This window comes from Agelaius tricolor, unplaced genomic scaffold (assembly GCF_023055355.1).
Source record: "Agelaius tricolor isolate 1412-34295 unplaced genomic scaffold, bAgeTri1.0.p SCAF_98, whole genome shotgun sequence".
NCBI lineage: Eukaryota > Metazoa > Chordata > Aves > Passeriformes > Icteridae > Agelaius > Agelaius tricolor.
Window position 1 is genome coordinate 300,949 of NW_027269358.1, and position 22,877 is coordinate 323,825.

Here is a 22,877-nt window from a genome sequence, read left to right on the forward strand (position 1 = left end):
GCCACAAATTCATGCAATCTACAATCAGCATTATAAAATTGATTATACAATGAAATATTCATAACCTCCATATGATTTCAACCTCCTTTGCTCTTACCCCTTTCCCCAAAATACTCCTTCTACGTTATATACTTTTCTCTGCCATTTTTTACTCCAATATTGCACCTTTTTGGTCAGTGGAAAGCCACCTCTGTGTAATGCATTTTTGCTATGAAGCAAGATAAAGCATTCGATTATGGCCCTAAATCATTAACACAATTAAAATACTCTGAGTGTTGGGTTTAGAATTGGGTGCTCAATATAGCACTAAAAATCAGTTGATTTCCAAGTCTACCAGAGGTATATATAAATACAGTAAATTCTAACCATTTTTCTTAATGCACTGTTTCAATGCAAACCAATAATTAAAATTATTGCTTCATTTATTGCACTACAGTTAAAAGTGAGGGTTTATTTTTCATTTGCATTGCATGAGGTCTTCTGTGTTGATTTCAGGTTGCCTTCTCTTTTAGAAATTGTATCCTTCCAAGACAAATGGCTAGCACATTCTGTCGTCTCCTGGCTGGCCATGCAACTGCTGCATCCTTTGCAGCAGCAGGCACAGGGATCCTAACTGCTGGGTACCTCTTCAATAAGCAAAATGTTAAAGCTACTGTTCAAGAAAAACGAAAACTCTTCCCTCCAAGGTAAGCTCTTTGGGTTTACTAGTCACCTGAGCATAGGGCCCAGCTAACTGAGCTAGGCATGGTGTTAAACTCTTTGGGGGAGGAGGATCTCCATTAAAGCTGCAGAGCACCTATTCCCTCACTCAAACACACCATCTATTTGTCTGCATATGGATTGTTAACTGTCAACCTAAAACCCAGCATCCTTTATTAATAACCCCCGTTTTAGATAGCACTGACAATGGCCTTCAAGGACAGAAAACAGGGATGTTAGATCATATCAATATACTTACAAAATCATTGCCAAACAATTACAAGCCTGAAAAACGGTTCAATTTTTAGGCAAAGCACCAAATCAGTCCTTATTTTATCTTGTCAGCTCTTGAATGCTTTCAGTGTCTATTGGACTGTCTGGTTGCATAGATTCTAATATTAGGAAGCATAAAAGTATTTTAATTATACAAGTAGTGAAGAAATATCTTCTATAACTACTGTACTTGAAATATTCCTAATTCTGTTTAAAACCTAGTTGGTTGATAATTAGAAACGAACTACAAATATGTATGCTGACTTTGCTGGCCATATTTGTGAAAAGACAAAACACCCCAAAAAAGGACCAGGCTTTGACAAACTTTTTTTTTCCCATGGCAAATAGCATCTTAGTTCAAATAAACTCTCATAAAAGTAATGGGGTTGTGCATAAAGCAAAGTGCTATCAAAACAAGGTAAATGTCATCTGACTCACAAAAATGCTTTCTGAAAGCATATAATCTTCATTTTCTCTGCTTTATTATATTGTACAGCTTTTGGTAAATAAAACCATTAAAACAATCTCAAATATTGTTAAATAGATTCCTAGCTGATATAGATCAGACAGTTACACTGATGTCCACAAAGCTGCAAGAATATTTCAGTTCAGAATGAGAGCTCTTATTCAGTTGAACATAATTAATTTCCTACTTGAACAAAATAATGTTAGAGCGCTTTTAATTCTCAGTAAGTATCTTAGCAGAGATTTAATAGGCTTTAATACACTTTCAAGGATTCATTTGTCTGGTTGCTCCAAGTAACAGAAAACTGCTATTGTCTGTTAGTGGGGTTGCCCAGCAGTGCAATGTGGAGTACTTTGTGTGACTTCAATATACCTCCCTTCCTAAATTTCAGTGCAATGTATTGTGATGGGTCATCTTTGTCTGGCTGCCATATGCCCACACAGCCACTCTCTTACTTCCCCTCGTTAGTAAGACAGGAGGAGAAAATAAGGTTAAAAACCTTGTGGGTAGAGATAAAGACAAAGAGATTGGAGGCCAATTATCATCATAGGCAAAACAGACTTGACGTGGGGAAGAATAATTTTAAAAATTGCCAATCAGTTGTAACAGAGTATGATATTGAGAAATAAAAACAAAACTAAAATCACCTGTCCCCCACACTCCCCTTCTTCCCAGGCTTGACTTCACTCCCAACTCTTCTACCTCCTCCTCCCGAAGCGGCATAGGCAGGGATGGGGAATGGGGGTTCTGATCAGCTCATAGCACTTTGTCTCTGCCACTCCTTCCTCCTCACACTGTTCCCCTGATCCAGAGTGGGTTTCCTCCCACAGGATAGAGTCCTTCATGAATGTGTTGGTTTTGCATGGCCTGTTTTTTGGTAGCAGGGGGGCCACAGAGGCAGTTTCTGTGAGAAGCTGCTAGAAGCTTCCACCATGTCCAGCAGAGTCAATCCCTGATGGCTCTGAAGATGGACATGCCGCTTGCCAAACCTGGGCCAATCAGAGAGGTTGGTAATGCCTCTGTTATGACATATTTAAGAAGAAATTCCAAACAAAGGGGGGGGCACAGTCTTTTTCCTAGCCAGAGAACATGAGGAGGTGAGAACATGTGAGGGGAAAACAACATGGTGACACCAAGGTCAGTGGAGAAGGAGAGGGAAAAGGTGCTCCAGGCACCGGAGCTGAGATTCCTCTGCAGGCCATGGTGATGACCATGGTGAAGCAGGCTCTCCCCCTGCAGCCCATGGGGATTCTGGGGATTCACAGGGGATGCAGAGATCCACTCAGAGCCCAGGGGAGAGGTGCCCAGGCCAGAGCAGGAGGATGCCTAGAGGAGGCTGTGATCCAGTGGGATACCCAGTGGAGTGAGAGGGGGGCCCCTGCTTCCAAGCTGGAGCAACCAGTCTTTGAAGGACTGCACCCCATGGAAGAGTGATCCACGCTGACACAGTTTTGGGAGGACTGTTTGTCCTTGGAGGGACTCACGTTGCAGCAGGTGCAGTAGGACTGCTGCTTGTGAGAGTGGACCCATGTTGAAGAAGTTTATGGAGAACTGTCTCCCATGGGAGGGACCCCACGGCATAGCAGGGGAAAGACTCCATTCCCCGAGGAGTGGAAGAAAACCTTGGGTGATGAACTGACCCAACCCCATACTCCTTGTCTCCTTGCACTGTCAGTAGGAAGGGGGGGTTGGGGGAAGAAAAGGTGTTCTTAAGGGCTTATTTTACTTCTCAGTATTCTCCTCTGATTTTGTTAGTAATAAATTCACTTTGCACCTCCAAGCCTAGCCTGTTTTGCCCTTGGGGTGTTTTCTCTCAGTCCTTATCTCAACTCATGAACCCTTCATTTAATTTTTTTTTCTCTCCTCTGCCCAGCTGTGGCAGGGGAGGCTGAGTGAGCGACTTTCTTAGGTGCCTGGCATTAGGCCAGTGTCAAACCACAACAGTGAACTTCAGTGCGAATCCCTCCAAAGAACAAACTGCAGTTCTTCAAGAACTGCTCCTGCATGGGTCCTCCACAGACCACAGTTCCTGTCAGAAAACCTGCTCCTGCATGGTCTACACTCCATGGGCCACAGTTCCTGCTAGGAGCCTGCTGTATCATTGGCTCACCATGGGCTGCAGCTTCCCTCATGGCATATCATTCTCCTCTGGCATGGGATCCTTCATAGGCTGCAGGGGTTTAGCTTGCCTCACCATGGTCTTCACCACAGGCTGCAGGGGAATCTCTGCTCTGGCACCTGAAGCACCTCCTCTCCCTCCTTCTTCACTGACCTTGATGTCTGCAGGGTTGTTTCTTCTCACATTTTTTCTTACTTTTCTCTCTCACAACTACTATACAGTGTCTTTTACCCTTTCTTAAATATATTATCACAGAAACGCCACCAGCTTTACCGATTGGCACAGCCTTGGCCAGTGGTGGGGTCCATTTTGGAGCCCACTGAAACTGTCTCTGAGCATGGAGGCAGCTCTTGATTTCTTTTCATAGAAGCCATTCCTGCAGCCCCTCCACTAGAAAAATCTTGCCACATAAACTGAATATAGGTATAAACCAAGAACTAATTATATTTTTCAGCTATGCTGTGTATTCCATATTTCCTGATCCCTTAAGTAGTTTCTTAAACTAGCAAGGATTACTGTTTAAAGATATCATATTAAGTGCTTATTATGTTTTTTTCTCTTCAGTGCAGACTATCCTGATCTCCGCAAACATAACAACTGCATGGCTGAATGCCTCACACCAGCAATTTATGCCAGGCTAAGGGACAAGATGACGCCAAATGGCTACACCCTAGACCAGTGTATCCAAACCGGGGTTGACAATCCTGGCCATCCTTTCATTAAAACTGTGGGCATGGTTGCAGGTGATGAAGAATCCTATGAGGTAAAGTATTTTCACAATGCTATTGTATTTTTTTCAGTTTGTATGGTATATTTCACAAGACCTCATTATATGAACACATAGTCGAATCTGGACTTCTAAGAAAAATTGTGACCCAGAGAATATATATGGGGTAGATCATGTTCATTTTCCCTACTCTTAATGAGGATTTGAATGCTATTCTACATTAGGAAAAGCAGTGAATACGAGGCATTGCTAAAGGAGCTCTCTATACTGCAGTCAAAGTCAATAAAATATGGTTGTTTGGGAGCAATCCTCTATTTGCCTCCAACATCTGCTCTCTTTCCTAATACTAAACATAGTTTATGGAAAAACAGCAGGAGACATCAAAATAAAGGTAATATATAAATTACACTGTAAAAAAAAACTGTGTCAGAACTGAAAAGAAAATTACTTCTGTGAAGTGCTGGGCATCTTTAAGCTGTAACTAGTGGACCCTGACAAAAGCCAAAGACAGTATTAGTATATAAAAAAAGAAGAAAATTCTTGTTTTTATTGACCTATGTGGTCTGCTTCCTTCAGTCTACCATACAATAGTATATTATTATATAATTTCTTAAGAGTATCCCAAATGCTAGGCTGCTCAACATGGAAGAAGACATCTGGTATTCTGGGACTACCAGCTTCTGTGATTTGTTTTACTTATTTAGACATAGTGACTGCCTTGAAAAGCTCTGCTAGAGTTATTGCTGCACAACAGAATCAAGGTGTGATTGTGATCAGTGTTGACATACATGTGCTAAATGGTTCTAAGTAGCACCAGTAGTCAATGGTAGTGAAGACAGGTATTCTCATATGACCTAAGAACAGGGCAGAAGCTGCCTGGATACTGAACATGTATTTTAGTTGCTAATAAATCCTGAAATTTAATCTGGTTGCCATCACATATAGTACCTATCTGGGGTAACTAGAATAAGCTTGCAACTAAAGTAAGGTGCAATTTTTGTTGTGAAGGTGAGCAACCACTACAGAACACTGTCTAGGTCAAAATGACTGAAATCCACCACCAATAATCTCCCAATTTATTGTTAGGAGACAGAGGGTGAAATTCCATGTTCTGCTTCTATAATGTACAGGAGAAACTCAGAGCAATTGCAATACTCATGGCAAACTACTGGCAGTTACCATCTGCTACATCAACAATAGATCTATTAAAAACAGATTTTGAGAGGTAATTTTTTCGGATGCATTTCCAAAGATACAACCCACATATGACCCTTCCCTTTATATTTACCCCAGTCAGCACTTGCTGACATCCGTGGCTATCAGCTAGGAGCCTGTACCAGGGATTTCCCTTGGGACTGAAGTTAGTACAATAAAGTGTTTCTATGATAGTGAAGACTTTTTGTAGATTCTCTTGACTCCATAGGTATTTGCTGAGATTTTTGACCCTGTCATTAAAGTGAGACATAATGGCTATGATCCATGCACAATGAAGCATCACACAGACCTGGATGCATCCAAGGTAGGATTTAAATAGAATAATGAGGAAATCAAAATTCAATGCTGCTGCTTATAATGATGATATTGTATGTAATAGTACATTTTCCCCCCAGTCAAACTCCAATGAAATTGAAGAAACTGGCTAAAGAAACTGGAATGACACAAATTACTGAAATGGCACATCCCAAAGGGAGTATGTCTGAATGAAGCGAGCTCCATTTCTGTCCTTTTTTATTGCAAGCCTGTTAGTTTACAGCTTAGATTTGCTGGGGTTTTCAGCATCTGACAAGCTAGCATCTACATGGCCTTTCTTTCTCTTCCTTATTCTTTTCTTCTAATTTCCTCTCTTTACTGGACCACTTTCACCTGACTGCTTCATTCCATTACACCCTGACATTATGCAGAAGTGTCAGAGGTACAAGACTGTGCAAAAGGAGCAAGCTAGGAGCCAAGAGTGATAGCAAGACAGGCAAAACAGCGGATCCACCAAAGGCGCATTTCCACAGTACCCAAGCAAGTAGAGAACAGGTGAACAGGACTAGTTACAATAAACAGGTTTGATGCCTAGAGAGGCTAACCTAGAACAGAGACTAGACAGAGTTAGAAGAATAAAGTAGGTATTTATTAAAAGGCCTTAAAGGATACACCTTGGGCAGTACAAGAGCCTGGCCAGGGCTACACCCAAGATGGATGACAGTCACGAGTTTTCACACTTTTCTAAGTTTTGGTCCATTTACATATTGGGGTTAATTGTCCAATTACAGTTTCAGGTTATGAAGTCCCATCCTCCAGGTTGCTTTCTTCAATTTGCCGTTGTTTATGCTTTTGCACCCGAGGCTGTCCTTAGTTCTCAAGCTGGAAAAGGATTGTTTTGTTTAACTACCCTGTGGAGAGAACTAGAGAACTTACTAACATTTAATATGAAGTTCAGAGTAACACACTAAGGCAGTATAGAATCTGAAAAATATGAAAGCTAAAACTTAAGGCATCAGGTTCAGCCAACAGGCCAGTGATTGACAGAAAACCCCATAGTGACAAGGCAAGTCTGAGGTCAGGTCAGCGAGACAGGGTCAGGATAAACAAGGTACAAGACCAGGCACAGGCATACTTACAAAGTAGCTTAGACAAGGACTGAAAGGTGCCTTAAATTAAATGCAGCTCAAACCAAGGTGTAAAGACTGCAGATGAAACTTCTCAGAAATCTTTTTCAGACAGCTAGTTTCAAAGTTGTTGGATCCATGGTTACACAACTGTGCAATATCAGAGCTGGATAAAACCCAGTGGAGAGAGGGTGAAAGAGGTTTGAAGAGATCCTTGGTGCACTCATGGACCTAACAGCAAACTAGTTGCATTCCTTCCTTGTTCTTAACAGAGGTATTGATCCCAGCTGGTACAAAACATTTGGGGCTTTGCCTAATGGCACTGTGAGCCTGTTCATGAGCTAAAGTTAACCATGTATTTAAGGATCAGAGTGAAAACATTCCCCTTCTCCTGCACACACAGAGTCAAGTCTTAGCCATTGCTTAGTATTTCCTTCATAGTTCAATAATGGCATTGATTAGTATCATCTTAGACTTTTTTCTTTCAAAAGAACTTCCACATCTATCTGCATTTTCATGTTCATATCCATGTTTCCAAAAGCCATTCAGATCTTTTCATATTCCATGCCGGAGCTAAGAAAAATCAGCTGGTTACTTTGTCACATTCAGTCAGCAAAAGAACTTTGAAGTTTCTTAAAAAACCCTTATTATTTGAAACAGAGGGGTTCCTAATGTTCTGTGATATCTAGAAGAGGTTATGATTCCTAGGCAGAAAGGTGACCCATTTTTTATGATGGGATTTTTAAATGGTGCTGTACAAAATGAGTGACTGTATGTAAATTAAAAAACATTTTTCCTTCAGATTACCCATGGTCAATTTGATGAGCGATATGTCCTCTCATCACGGGTACGTACTGGTCGTAGCATTCGGGGTCTCAGCCTTCCTCCAGCTTGTACCAGGGCAGAGAGAAGAGAAGTGGAAAATGTTGTAGTCACTGCTCTAGCTGGGCTGAAAGGAGACCTTTCTGGAAAGTACTATAGCTTGACAAATATGTCTGAGAAGGATCAGCAACAGCTTATTGATGTAAGTATAACTCCATGTTACATGTCTGGTTTTTGCATGTGTCCTCCTTTACTAAATGAGATGTCTTTCATGTTTATTTCTTCTTGTATATAGGGGTAACTGAACCAACCAGCACAGGTTGGTTCTCTGGTTCAGTGGCAGTGTCTGTCACAGGGGTTGGAGTAAGTGCAGGACCTGTCACCGGGGCTCAAGTAGCCACAATGTCTATCATTGGGGTTGTAGAAGCCTCAGTGCCTGTCGTTTTGTCATCAGATCCAGAGACCTCTTCCCCCTGAGAGTACTGAGTAGTGTAGAACAGGGTTCTGTAGGCATTAGCCAGGCCCCAACAGGTTGCAGTGATTTGTGTCTCTCTGGAATTGCCAGGGTGACAGCATACTTCTTCCTAATATTTACTAGTTTTTCAGGATTCTACACATTTTCAGGGGTTCCAAAATGTTGAAGGTGGTCACTCTCCTGGGTACTTGCCCATATTTTCACACACCCTGCCATTAATAACTATCCATCCTTGAGATAGATGCCTGGGTGATGTTCTTAAATAACTGTTTAACCTTAAACAAGACCTGAACCATATTCAGCAACATGCTGGCTCTTAGCACAAGGATCAGGTTGGTTTCAAGGGTGTGCAAAGGGTATTCAAAATCTTTAAAGTTCTCAAATGCTACTGTAATCAGAGGAAGGAAGGAAGGAAGGAAGGAAGGAAGGAAGGAAGGAAGGAAGGAAGGAAGGAAGGAAGGAAGGAAGGAAGGAAGGAAGGAAGGAAGGAAGGAAGGAAGGAAGGAAGGAAGGAAGGAAGGAAGGAAATATCCCCCATAGGTTGGCTCTCCGCGAGAGAAAATAAAAGATGTAATTATTGATAGTTCCCAGTAGATAGCTGTTTTGACGGTGGGCAGGGTCAGTACCAAAGACAGACACCAACTTAAGGATTAGTGTAATTTCCTATAATACAAAACTGCAAAGAATTACAAAAGGATAAGCTAAGCAATCCATCTAATCATTGCTACAAAAGAATGCCTATAGTGATTAAGAAAGATACATCACCTGTTACCACAATACTTTACCACTTCATCCAGATCCTCACAAAAGCTGGGGGAAGACACTGTCACAGCAAAGGACTGGAGGACCACTCCTGGTAACTGGGAAATCCTACAGGTGCACCCACCTACAGGCAAAGAGGCTTCCAACTTCACTGTGAGAGTAGCCCAGCTTTTATGTTGTTGAATAAACAAACTACTATTATTTCTAGTATGGAAATATCTGGTTTCATTCTCCTATTGGGTTTCTCCCAAAGCCTGGCCAGGCCTCAAGGAGGAACCAAGGGAGTTGTCTTTGTTCCTACACCCACAGACAAGGCCAGATATGGTCTTGTCTAGTTTCTAAATATGGAAATGTAAATACATGTTTTGCCAATGAACAGATGCATATATCATATTGCTAATAATACTATTTTAATGAGTGGATACATATAATATTTGGTTGAAAGGTTTATCTAGAGGTCAACTTTGACCCAGACAAGTCTGTCATGGTTTAACCCCAGCTGGCAAGTACCATGCAGCCACTCCTCAGCTGCTCCAACTCCCCTCAGTTTATATAATGAGCATGATATTCTATGGTATGGAATATCCCTTTGGCTAGTTCAGGTCAGCTGTCTGGGTCATGCTCCCTCCTAGCTTTTTGTGCACCTCCTCATTGGCAGACCATGGGAAACTGAGAAGTCCTTGAATTAGAGTAAGCACTGCTGAGCAACAACCAAAACATGAGTGTGTTATCAACATTATTCTCATACTTTAAGTCAGGAAAAAATCAGGTTCACAAGCCATGCTATTTCATTTAATTGTATTGACTACCTTAATATTAAATGGATAAGACAGGGTTATACTGCTTCCCTTAATAAACTTCAATTTATTTTGTATCTTTCTCTTTCTCTGTTTTTATTTCTCTTCCTGGTCCCATTTTTGTGTCCAGGATCATTTTCTCTTTGATAAGCCAGTGTCTCCTTTGCTAACATGTGCTGGGATGGCACGTGACTGGCCAGATGCCAGAGGAATCTGGTATGTTGTGTGATATGTAGAAGCTTGTGTCATGTTTTAAAAAATGTATTACAAGTCTCCTTGCTTCTCCTAACCCCACAGTCACTCAGCACTGGTACTCACAGCATGTTCAGTTTGTTTTTAAATATTTTTGTAGTGTTTTAAATGATTAATTGAAGAAAAAAAAAAACCTTTATATTTTTATAGGCAAAGACACAGAAATGATGCAAGGATTGTTGAAGTGTTAAAAACCATAGAAGAGCTTGATAACAGTCACAAAGGAATTAGGGCTTCTCCCACAATAAAGGTGGAAGGATCAATACCCCAGCTGAAGTGCATCTACACCAATTCCTGCAGCATGGGCAGCAAACAGGAGGAGCTGGAAGTCATTGCACAGCTGAAAAACTATGATATAATTGCAGTCATGAAAACATGGTGGGATGACTCAGAACTGGAGTGCTTCAATGGATGGCTATAAACTCTTCAGAAGGGATACGCAAGGAAGGAGAGGCCATGGGGTAGCCATGTATGTTAGGGAGTGTTTTGACTGTTTAGAGCTTGCCAATGGTGATGAAAGGGTTGCATGTTTATAAGGAAGAACCAGGGAAAAGGCTAACAAGGCAGATATCCTTGTGGTCTTCATTTAACCAGGATGAAAAAGCAGATGAAATATCCTATGAGCATCTGGGAGTAGTCTCACATTCACTAGCCCTTTTTCTCTTGGAGACTTCAACTTACCACTTGTCTGCTGGAAATACAATACAGCAGAGAGGAAACAGTGTAGAAGGTACTGGAATGGGCAGAAGAAAACTTCCTGACACAGCTGGAGAATGAGCCAACTAGGGAAGACATGCTTGCTGGACTTTTTGTCTGTGAAAAGAGAAAGAACTGTGGATGATACGATGTTTGGGGGCCATTTTGAGCACACCAATCATGAAATGATAAGGGTTTTCAATTCTTGGGGAAATAAGAAATATGGTTACCAGAACTGCTACCTTGGACTTCTGGAAGGCAGACTTTGGCCTGTTTAAGGGCCTGGTTGAGAGAGTGCTTTGTGAGGCAGTCCTGAAGGGCAAAAGAGTCCAGGAAGCACAGCTAGAAGTTAATATGGTAACTTCCATAAAAGGCAATAAAAATAGTTGTATAAATGCATTAACAACACAAGGAGGGGTAAGGAGACTCTCCATCCTTTATTGGATGGGAGGGGGAAACATGGTGACAAAGGATGAGGAAAGGCTGAGGTACTTAATTCCTTCATTACCTCAATCTTTAATAGTAAAATCAATTGTTCTCAGTGCACCCAGCCCTCTGAGCTGGAAGACAGTCGGGGAGCAGAATGAAGCCCCATTTTCCAAGGGGAAATGGTCAGTAACCTGCAACACTACTTAGAAATACAAAACTCAATGGGGCCCAAAGGGATCCTTCCAAGAGTACTGAGGGAGTGGGCACTCACCAAACTGCTTTTGATTATTTACCAGCAGTCCTGCCTAACTGAGGAGGTCTCAGTTGACTGGAAGTTACCAAATGTGAAGTTCATCTACAAGAAGGGCCAGAAGGATGATCTGAGGAACTACAGGCCTGTCAGCATGACTTTGGTGTGCAGGAAGATTATGGAGCAGATCATCATGAGTGCCATCAAATGGCATGTACAGGACAAGCAGGGGATCAGACCCTGCCAGCATGGGCTTAGGAAAGGCAGGTCCTGCTTGACTAACCTGGTCTCCTTCTAAGACAAGGTCATCCACTTAGTAGAATGAGGGAAAGGCTGCAGGTGTTGTTTAGTTGGGCTTCGGTAAAGCCTTTGACACAGTTTCACACAGCATTCTCCCGGAGAAACTAGCTGCTCATGGCTTGAAAGGGTGTACTCTCACTCTCTACTGGGTAAAAAACTGACTGGATGGCTGGGTCCAAAGAGGTGTGGTGAATGGAGTTAAAAGTAACACGTGATGTTTCTCAGGGCTCACTATTGGGTTCAATTCTGTTTAATATCTTTATTGATGATTTGGATGAGGGCATCGAGTGAACCCTCAATATATTTGCAGATGACACCAAGTTAGGCAGGAGTGTTGATCTGCTTGAGGGCAGGAAGGCTCTGTAGAGAGATCTGGACAGACTAGATAGATGGGCTGAGGCCAATTGCATGAGGTTCAACCAGGGTAAATGCCAGGTCCTGCACTTGGGTCACAACTACCCCATGCAACGCCACAGGCTTGGGGAAGAGTGTCTAGAAAGCTGCTCAGTAGAAAAGGACTTGGGGGTGTTGGTCAATAGCCATCTGAATATGAGCCTGAAGTGTGCCCAGGTGGCCAAGAAGACCAATGGCACCCTGGCTTGTATCAGAAATAGTGTGGCCAGCAGGGCGAGGGAAGTGATTGTCCTGTACTTGGCACTGGTGGAGCCACACCTCAAATACTGTGTTCACTTTTGGGCCCCTCGCTACAAGAAAGATGTATTGGTTCTGGAGTGTGTCCAGAGAAGGGCAACAAAGCTGGTGGAAGGCCTAGACCACAAGTCAGATGAGAAGTGGCTGAGGGAACCAGACTTGTTCAATCTGGAGAAAAGGAGACTGAGGGGAGACCTTCTCACTCTCTACAACTACCTGAGGTGGGGGTCAGCCTCTTCTCCTGGGTAAGAAGCAATAGGATAAGAAGAAATGGCCTCAAGTTGCACCAGGGGAGGTTTAGATTTGATATTAGGAGAAATTTCTTCACCAAAAGGGTTGTGAAGCATTGGAACAGACTGCCCAGGGAAGTGAGAGACACCATCCCTGGAGGTATTTAAAAGACATGTAGATGTGGCACTTAAGGACATGGTTTAGTGGTGGACTTGGCAATGTTAGGTTAATGGTTGGACTTGATGATCTTAAGTGTCTTTTCCAACCTAAATAATCCCATTATTCTATGATTCTACATAAACTATCATTAATAACAGCAACACAATGTAGCACCATTAACATGGGTCCTTCTATGGTTTTTTTAATATGTTTTTTCTATTTCAACATAAAAATTTGATTTTAGAAAGAGTCTGTGAATCACCATGAAATTATTTCCACAGGCTTTTGTCAGGTTTTACAGTGCATGCTCCCTGACATAGTAGGTTTAACTTATCAGAATAATACTGGATAGGCTTCTGAACATGATGCAGTATTGCCATAGAACATTTTTTTTTTTCTGTGTTGTGGTATCACTCAGCATTCCTTAATGCAATGGGAAGATTCATTTAATTAAAGAAGCTGAGTCAGGAAAACATCAGTCTCTGGAAAATCCTACCCTGAATATTTGTACATGACTGAAAATTAAATAACTGGACCTCTCTGTAATTGTAATGTGTAATTTTAATGTCAGGCCACAGGATGCTTGCACCTATTCAGTTTTGCATTGTCAAAGTGTGAAAAGCAAGCTGCAGTAAAAGGCAGGTGGCAAATTAGGCTCTAAGTGAAGTTGCAAATTTCACATGTTTCAGGCTTGGTCATATTCCACTGTTTGTATGTACAAATCTTATCAATCACTTTCTACATTCTGTAGAAAGATTGTTGCAAAAGATAGAAAAAAATGAGAAAAGCAAGGAAAATTGACCTCAGGTTTGATCTAGCACTTTATAAACCTAGTCATGACTAATCTGTCTGGAACAAGAATAGATAACTTCTCTGTAGTCATTATCTTAATTGACAAGCCAGCATCTTTAATGCAGTGTCCAGAAGCAACATGTAGCTGTTTTCCTCAGACATATAATTTGACTGATGTGGCAATTCATTGTTATAAAGTGATATGAAAGGCACTGAGATTTGATTTAGAAGGCAATACAATTAGGTATGGTCATGTGGCTGTGCCCTCAGTCCTTTTTCTAACTGTACAATTTTCTAACAGTAAAAACCATCCCCAGGGACTGAAGATGCAGAATTTGGCTTCTCCCTTTACCTGTTCCCTTAGCAGCTGTACATCCCAACTGTGTTAATGTTTGAAGACGTTCATAGCTCAGCTTCAGGGCAGCATGATGTGATCAGAGAAAACTGCTCTTCTCACTGTGACTTGAGAAACCTGCATAATTCCATTGGCATGGGGGAATCAAGATGTGAAAGTAGCTTAACTGCATCCTTAACTGTGCAGAGCAACGTTATTTTGTAGTGCTTAACCTCTTCACAGTCCTGAAAGACTGTAATGAAACTAAGGATACTGAGAGTTATTTTTCAGGGCCTATCTTGTGTTTAAAGCTGTTTTTTTTTCTCTCAACCAGGCATAACAATGACAAGACATTTCTTGTCTGGATTAATGAAGAGGACCACACCAGGGTGATCTCCATGGAAAAGGGTGGCAACATGAAGCGGGTGTTTGAAAGATTTTGTCGTGGTTTAAAAGAGGTAGTAACTCAATGAATTTAGTATACCTGTTTGTTTATTGTTGGGCTGTTCTCAGCATTACTTAGCATGATTAACACTGAACTGACATCTCCAGAAGCAACAAAATAAAGTAACACCAGTTCAAGTAGCAACCCACATTAATAGCAGTTAAAGAAGGAAACAAATTGTTAGCTGAGTTGTAGAAAAAATAGGTAAAATGTCATTTTAGCTTTTATATTACAATCTTCAGCACTGAATGACTAAAGAAATGTTTTTTCTTTTTCCTTGGAACAATTGCTTTATTCGTCTCACTCTGGAAAAGCAGCTTTCACTCCAGCTTCTCTGGATTTCTAGACTCCCCTTTCTCAGGAAATCCCCAACTGCTGTATAGCTTATACAATTGTACATTCCCACATTGCTTCAAAGCCACCAGCACAGGCCTTCACCTGAAAAAAACCCCGAACAAATACCACATGGCAAAGTAGGGAAAATAGGGAACTATAATGTCTTCTACATGTATATTAACCAGAAAAGGAAAGTCAAAGAAGGTGTACCCCTCCTGATAAACAGTGCTGGTGAACTGGTAACAATGGATGAAAAGGCTGAGGTACTCAACAATTTTTTCCTCAGTCTTCAATGGCAACCTCTCTTCCCACACTTCTCCAGTGGATTTACAGCAGGATGGGGACTGGGGAGCAAAGTGCTTCCCACTGTAAGTAAAGATCAGGTTAATGACCACCTGAGGAACCTGAATGTATAAAAGTCTATGGGACCCAATGAGATGCAACCCAGTGTCCTGGAGGAATTGGCTGATGTAGTTGCCAAGCCACTCTGCACGATATTTGAAAAGTCTTGGCAGTCAGGTGAAGTCCCAGGTGACTGGAAAATGGAAAACATTGTCCCCATCTTTAAAAAGGGTAGAAAGCAGGACCCTGGGAACTACTGACCTGTCAGCCTCACCTCTGTGCTTGGGAATATCATAGAACAGATCCTCCTAGAAGCTATGTTAGGGCACATGGAGGACGGAGAGGTGGTTCAAGGGAGCCAGCACTACTGTACCAAGGGCACATCCTGCCTGACCCACCTAGTGGCCTTCTATGATGGAGTGACTACATCAGTGGACTAAGAAAGAACTACAGATATAATTTATCTGGGCTTCTGTAAAGCCTTTGACATGGTCCCCCTCAACATCCTTCTCTCTGAACTGGAGAGAGATGAATTTGATGAGTGGACTGTTAGATATATAAGAAATTATTGGACAGTCACATTCAGAGGGTAGTGGTCAGTGGCTCAGAGTCCCAATGGACATCAGTGGTGAGTGGTGTCCCTCAGGGGTCTGTATTGGGGCCAGTGTTATTCAATGTCTTCATCAAGAACATAGACAAAGGGATTGAATGCACCCTCAGCAAGTTTGCAGATGACACCAAGCTGAGTGGTGCAGTTGACATGCCTGAAGGACAGGATGCCATCCAGAGGGACCTGGACAAGCTCAAGAAGTAGGACCATGGGAATTTCATGAGGTTTAATAAAACCAAGTGCAAGGTTCTGTACCTGAGTAGGGGCAGCCCCTGGTATCAATACAGGCTGGGGGGTGAACACATCAAAAGCAGCTCTGCTGAGAAGGCCATGGAGGTGCTGGTGGATGAGAGGCTGGACATGAGCTGGCAATGTGTGCTTGCAGTCCAGAAAGCCAATTGTATCCTGAGCTGCATCAAAAGACATGTGGCCAGCGGGTCAAGGGAGGTGATGCTGCCCTTCTACTACGCTAATGTGAAACTCCACCTGGAGTGCTGCATCCAGCTGTGGGGTCCCCAGCACAGGAAGGACACCGACCTGTTGGAGCAAATTCAGAGGAGGCCACCAAGATTATTAGAGACATGGAACACCTCTGCTATGAGAAAAGGCTGAAAGAATTGGGTTTGTTCAGCCTGGAAAAGAGGCAGCTTTGAGGTTTACCTAATTGTGGCCTTCCAGTACCTAAAGGGAGCCTACGAGAAAAATTGAGAGAGACTGTTTACAAGAGCATGTAGTGATAGGACAAGGGGGAATGGGTTTACATTGAAAGAGAGTAGGTTTAGATTAGATATTAAGAAGAAATTCTTTACTGTGAGGGTGGTAAGGCACTGGCACAGGTTTCCCAGAGAAGTTGTGGATGCCCCATCCTTGGAAGTGTTCAAGGCCAAGTTGGATGGGGCTCTGAGCAACCTGGTCTAGTGAAAGGTGTCCCTGCCCATGGCAGGGGGTTGGAACTAGATGATCTTTAAGGTCCTTTCCAACCCAAGCCATTATATGATTCTATGATTATCTGATTGAGGAAATGGTCCCTGAAGGTAAGTTCAGAGCATCTCTAAGAAATTTTGAGTATGTGGTGAGTTTGGAAACATGGAAAAACAAAAGTGCCTAGTGCATGCGTCATTGGCATCTGGGTGGTTCACTAGGATCTGGTATGCTTTTTAGGCATATCCATGAGACTGAATTATGTGCAGGATTGGGGTCTAAGTGAAAGCTTGTGGATGTTGTTTCCATGTTTTCCTCTGCTACTGTGCTTATCTCTTGTTCAAGAGAAGTGGACCTCTGGACATTGACATATGGTCAGATAGCTTTGGAAACTGTGACCAGAGCAAGTGTATGAGGCAGGAAATCCGATCTAGTTTCTTACAAGCAATTTCTGCATCCTCACACAATATTTAAATGTCAGGAGAGTCCATTATTTTGTATTCTTCTGCAGAATGGAAATATTTGCCTATATTGCAGAGGACTTGTGAACTTGAACTGGCATAGGTATCTGATAATCTTCTGACAGTGGTTTTACTGAACTGAAATTGTATTTGGGTCACAGAATTAAGTCTCAGAAGTGTATTTGAGTGGACAGAATAGTGGCTTATTCAAAGGTCAATAGACCTTTGTGATATTTCTGAGGATAATGATTTCAGTCTCCTTTGTAACTGGGTTTTAGAATTACTAATGAAAATCATTATAGAGGACCTATGTAGTCTTTTCATAGTGGAAGCAGGGCTATGAATTTTAGGCATTGAAAAATCAAGTGTCCTTCACCTAGCATCATGTAATCACCTTGAAAATTATATAAAACTAGGCTTTAGCTCCTTTTGTTTGTTCCACAGTATTTGAGATGTTTGGACTTGTGCTTTGCAACCTTGCTCTAAAAACACCTAGGCTAGAAAATCATTTATACTATAGGTAAAAAATTATTATGTGACCATATAGTTTCATGGGCTAAGGCCATGTGATAAAGTGCTAAAGAGCTTTCAAGTCAAGGGCAGTTAGAAAATGATGAAGAAATTTTTGTAATATTCACTGGTAAACTTGATGCCTGATGAATACAAAGGCTCATACTAGAGCCAAACCAGACTTTACTTGAGTATATCTATATGCACCTCCATCGGTAAATTGGGAAGTTAATCATCAACATAGATACAAAGTGAAAATAATTTAATCTATAAATAACTGTCAAGATGAGATAGATGTATGCAGTTCTTTCTTTTTCCTCTTTTTTTTTTTTTTGCATTCATAGGTTGAAAGACTAATTAAAGAACGAGGCTGGGAGTTCATGTGGAATGAACGTCTTGGATATGTTCTGACTTGTCCTTCAAACCTAGGAACTGGTTTACGTGCTGGAGTCCATGTAAAGCTGCCAAAGCTTAGCAAGGTACATAAATTGTTTAAAAGGCCAGTGATATAAATCAGGTCTTCATGTGATTTATAAAGAAACGAATAAAAAATGACAGTTTACAGCAATTGGATGTTTGCAAGATGTGCAGCAGCTAGGTCCCAGGCATAATGCATGACTGAGCATACTTGTATTATGAAAATTATTATATTTGTTATGGAAATTAATCTACTCAGCAGACAAACACCAACACAGGCCATAATCCAAAGACAGAGGAAATTGTCTCTGCCTGTCATTCTGGAGATGGTATTAGATCATGGATAATAACAATAAGCAAGGCAAAAGACAATATGCACAAACCTATTTCTTCTGTTAGGATCCAAGGTTTCCAAAAATCTTGGATAACTTGAGGCTACAGAAGCGTGGCACTGGTGGAGTGGACACAGCAGCTGTAGCAGACGTGTATGATATCTCCAACCTGGACCGCATGGGTCGATCAGAGGTAACTTTTTTGTTTTATTCCTTGCTTTTAAACTCAGATCTGCACTAAGACTGTTTCCCTCCACCTGAGTTCACTAAGAATTCAGTCATTTTTTGGAGTTATGGCAGTTTTTTTCTCCTTGTGAATTTAATCCAATGAAAAGGCTTACACAACAAAAAATTACTACAGTGCATGCAATGTTTGCCAAATATGACAAGTTCCTGAGCAAGTTCCATGAATGTGACTGGTTTACATTATGTGCTGAAGCATTTTGTTGAAAGCATGCAGGTACTAGAAACATTTGGTTGTGGTAACAGAATTCCCTTGGGACAATGTTTCTCAGCATCCCAGCATGAACTTTTATACCCGAATACCTCCTGGACTACACAGCTATGAGATAGGTGTACAGGTTGTCTCTCCAGTGCTGGGCATGAGCTAGGTATCTAAGAATCATAGGATCATAGAATGGTTTGGGTTGGAAGGGACTTTAAAGATCATCTAGTTCCAATCCCTCTGCCATCAGATGGGATGTCACCAACTAAATCAGGTTGCCCAGGGCCCCATCAAGCTTGGCCTTGAACACTTCCAAGGATGGGGCATCCACAACTTCTCTGGGCAACCTGTGCCAGTGCCTAACCATCCTTGCAGTAAAGAATTTCTTCTTCCTAATATTTAATCTACACCTACTCTCTTTCAATTTGAACCCATTCCCCCTTGTCCTATCACTACACGCCCTTGTAAAAAGTCCCTCTCCATTTTTCTGAATGAGGTTCACTGAAGTTGTACACTGGGAACAGAGCTACATACTGTACATTGGACAGGTATCTGCTGTGCCCAGTGCAAAATGCTGAGGAAAGAAGCAGGATTTTAGGACTAACCCACACAGGGAATCAAGCACTGACATCAAGAGTAGATTAACATGCTGTTTTCCTTTTAGGATTCAGTCATGCACTTTCACTGTATTGAGTTTGGCTGGGATGGCATTAATTTTCCCCTGTGCAGCCCCCCTAGTACTCTGCTTTGCATTGGTAGCCAGAAAGGTGTTGACAACACACCAGTGTTTTGGCTACTGTTGAGCAGCGCTGGTGCAGCATCAGTGCTGTCTCCAACATTATGCCCCCCTTACCAGTGGGCTGAGGGTGGGCAAGATCTTGAGAGGGGGCATAACCAGGACAGCTAACCCAAATTGACCAAAAGGATATTCCATACCATATCACATCTGTTCAGATATAAAAGCTAAGAAAAGGAGGAGGAAGGAGGGGGGGGGCATTCATTATTTACAGTGTTTGCCTTCTGGAGCAACCACTACACATGCTGAAGCCCTGCTTCCTGGGAAGAGGTCATAGATCACTTGCTAACAGGAAGTAGAGAATAAAATCTTTGGGGTTTTTTCCCATTGCTTGCATGTGTGCCACCTTTGCTTTTTCTTTAGTAAACTGCCTTTATCTTGACCCATGAGGGTGTTTTCCTATGTTATGTTCTTGCCCTCCCCCCCCCTCCCCCCCCCTTCCCCCCCCCTCCATCTGAGGAAGGGAGTGATAGAGTGGCTTGGTGGGCAACTGATATCCAGCCAAGGTCAACTTACCACAGCAAGTTAGTCTCCAGAAGCTTTCAAGGCTCATGCTACTACTGGATTGGGGAAATGAGTGTGTCTCTTCCCCTCCTTGCACTTCCATTCCAATTAGTTTTCAGTTGACTGTTTTCTCATAGGAGAACATAATTTTTGCTTTTTCAGTCCCTCAAAGAACTATATGGCTTTAAAATTAAATAGCACAAAACTATACTAGTATCTTAATATCACAGAGTAAGTTTTCGTTTCTATGGTTGATGATGTATACATTATCCTCTGCAATTCACTAGTGTCCATTTGGATGCAGTGCATTCTTTCTTCTACAGTACTGACTGTATATTGAATAAAGCTGTTGTATCTCACAGAATATAGGTAAACAACAGTCTAAAACATCAAGAAGTAAGCACATATGTACAGATGCTTTAAGCATGCTAAACAGTAAGGGAGAGCTCTGCATGATTCTGAGTCATTTCAGTATTACTCATATATCTCATTACTATCCATCAAGAAAATACAACTATCCTACTTTCTACAGAAGAAAGAAAAAGTGCCAGTAGTCTTCACAGTCATTTACCAAATGTCAGACCAACGTTCCATAGTTTTTAAGCCCAAATACATTTGCATAAAGGTATTAATCCAAACCTCACAAGATGCTGTTGGCAAAACACCAGAACCTCTTTATTTACACTGGCATTTGTTGCTTCAGAGAGAACTGCCCAGTGACTCTAAACATCCATGGCACTGCCTTTTCACTTTCTTTGTCCTAATATGTAAATTGTGAGAACACAGCAAATGGGAATCCATGGCTTTGGCATACTGTAGTTCCCAGCATCTTGTATTCTCAGAGTGGTAATATTTGAAATAGGTGTCTAAACTCAAGCCTAAACCTTTTATATAAGCATTTGTGTTTGTCTATTTATATAGGCATATGTGTAGGAGCAGAATTTGGTGGAAATTAGGGGACTATTTGAAAATTTCTACTAGAAGGCCAAGCTCAGCATGAACAGGAGAAGGGGTAGGGAGAAGGGAATTACTATGGGCTTCCACTTGACCAATGCATGACCTATATTTCCTGTGTCACAGCATGTGTGATCTCTGCGTCCGGGTTATGATTCTCCTTGGGTCTGGCTTTACTTGCAGTCTTTGCCATACAAGTCAATTTTTTCCTTCCTCTATTAACAGTGTTGCCTAAATCTTTTGTTCTTATTGTTTTTCTTCTTGTTGTAGGTAGAACTAGTTCAGATTGTCATTGATGGAGTCAACTACCTAGTTGACTGCGAGAAGAAACTGGAAAGAGGTCAAGACATTAAAGTACCACCACCATTACCTCAGTTTGGCAAGAAGTGATCTTGTGGCTGATGTCTGTTAATGATAAAAAATATGGCTGCCATTTTGACAGAAAGGCACCTCTGTATATCTCTATTTAAATTCCTTGTTTAATAAAACACTACCTGATACCCAACATCTCTCTAGATGCCTGGTCACACTAACAGAAAATAGTCTTAGTGCAGCTTTAGTAGGACAACCACTTTGTATGGACTGCTTCCCTTTTCCCTTTGTCTTCTCAGCAACCTTTACCTAGGCTTTGAACCTTTCTTTCTTGGCTGATGATAAGGAAAGTATTACTTGAATCATGCAAAAGGCACAAATACATAACTCTAGCTTGTATGTACACTTATGGCTATATTTATGCAGACTTCTGAGCACCTGAGTTTTATTCAGAGAAGCACTTGTCTTGAGTGCCTATCCAGAGTACAAAAATCTCTCAGTCTGAAGGGCAGGTGCTTGCAACATGCTCATTGCTTTTTCAGCATTCAACACCATGTTCAAAAGTTAACTAGAGCAAGCAGCTGCAAATGGCTTCAGTCTCTGAAGTCTGCCACTTGACCTGTCATCTGGAACTCATTGGTGTCTCTGTACGGGAGATGTCTCTTCTCTGTCCAGGACTGGTTTGCAGACTAACTTATTTACTATGTCATCCCAAACCCTCTGACTTTCGTAGCCCTGGTAGAGCATTCACCAGGTCACTTTCAGGTGTTTTCCTCAGGTACCACCTCTGGCCTTAGACTGCAGCAAGCTGAACCTAAAATCAGAAGTAACAAATATCAGTTTTTTGATATTCTGTATCCAACAGAAACCTGCCCAGCATTACCTCTTCCAGTCTTTTTCTGCAGCTTTCTGGTCACAGGTAATAGGGACCAGGCTCCAGCACCAGTCACCCAAGTGCCCGGGATGTACTGGAATACAGTACCCTGAGTAAAAGCTTCTCAGTGCTCACCACTGTTCCATGTGGTGAGCAGCTTGGAAAAACAGCAGAGTCCCTTTGCTTATCTTTTGCATATGAAACATATTCACTGTTTCACAGTAACCTTTCAAAACATGCTCTGGTGAATGTGCTGTATGTATCGACATTGAGCTGGGAGTAGTATCTGTAAGGCTACGTAGAAGAGGAGAGTATCTGCTCACGTACTGATTTTGCATGGCAAGGTTTTGGTAGTGGGGAGAGCTACAGGGATAGCTTCTTTAAGATGTCAGAAACTTCCCCCATGTCGCTGTTGAGTAAGAAATGACACAGACTCACCAGAAGGCTGGTTTGCACAGCATCTTGCTTTACTTCGAAAATCTCTCCTTTATAAATTGTTCCAATACAGATAGACCAGATTGGTCAATTAATCAATACATTTCACCTGATTGGCTAATTAACAAAAACACCTTTCTTAAAAACAGTCTTTGAGAAAGACAGGAAAACAGAGAGTAGGAAAACACCACCTGCAGGTTGTTTATAATAACAAGCTATCATTGTTTCTCTGCAACTCCCTAAAGTCTCACAAGCTGATCCTGGGAAAACTAATCTAGTTTTCTCACTCTCTGACCAGGCTGTCACATCCACACCCCCATGTCTGACAGTCAGTTGTAGCCAGCTGCAAGAC

The 22,877-nt window shown here is 41.8% G+C and overlaps 1 protein-coding gene across 1 annotated transcript; it reads left to right on the forward strand.

Moving 5' to 3' along the window:
- The first annotated feature begins 534 nt into the window (after nucleotides 1-534).
- Nucleotides 535-21,294, forward strand: LOC139585961 (creatine kinase S-type, mitochondrial). Its single transcript, XM_071419056.1, has 9 exons — nucleotides 535-686; nucleotides 4,122-4,320; nucleotides 5,708-5,803; nucleotides 7,684-7,905; nucleotides 9,868-9,953; nucleotides 14,166-14,289; nucleotides 17,801-17,935; nucleotides 18,273-18,398; nucleotides 21,175-21,294. Exons 1-9 carry the CDS (start codon nucleotides 535-537, stop codon nucleotides 21,292-21,294), a joined length of 1,260 nt encoding a protein of 419 aa, XP_071275157.1.
- The last annotated feature ends 1,583 nt before the right edge of the window (nucleotides 21,295-22,877 follow it).

Coding starts and splice junctions, on each gene's coding strand:
- LOC139585961 (XM_071419056.1), top strand. CDS start 535: ATGGCTAGCACATTCTGTCGTCTCCTGGCTGGCCATGCAACTGCTGCA. Junction 4,321..5,707: donor GTGATGAAGAATCCTATGAG/GTAAAGTATTTT, acceptor TTGACTCCATAG/GTATTTGCTGAGATTTTTGA. Junction 17,936..18,272: donor AGCTGCCAAAGCTTAGCAAG/GTACATAAATTG, acceptor TTCTTCTGTTAG/GATCCAAGGTTTCCAAAAAT.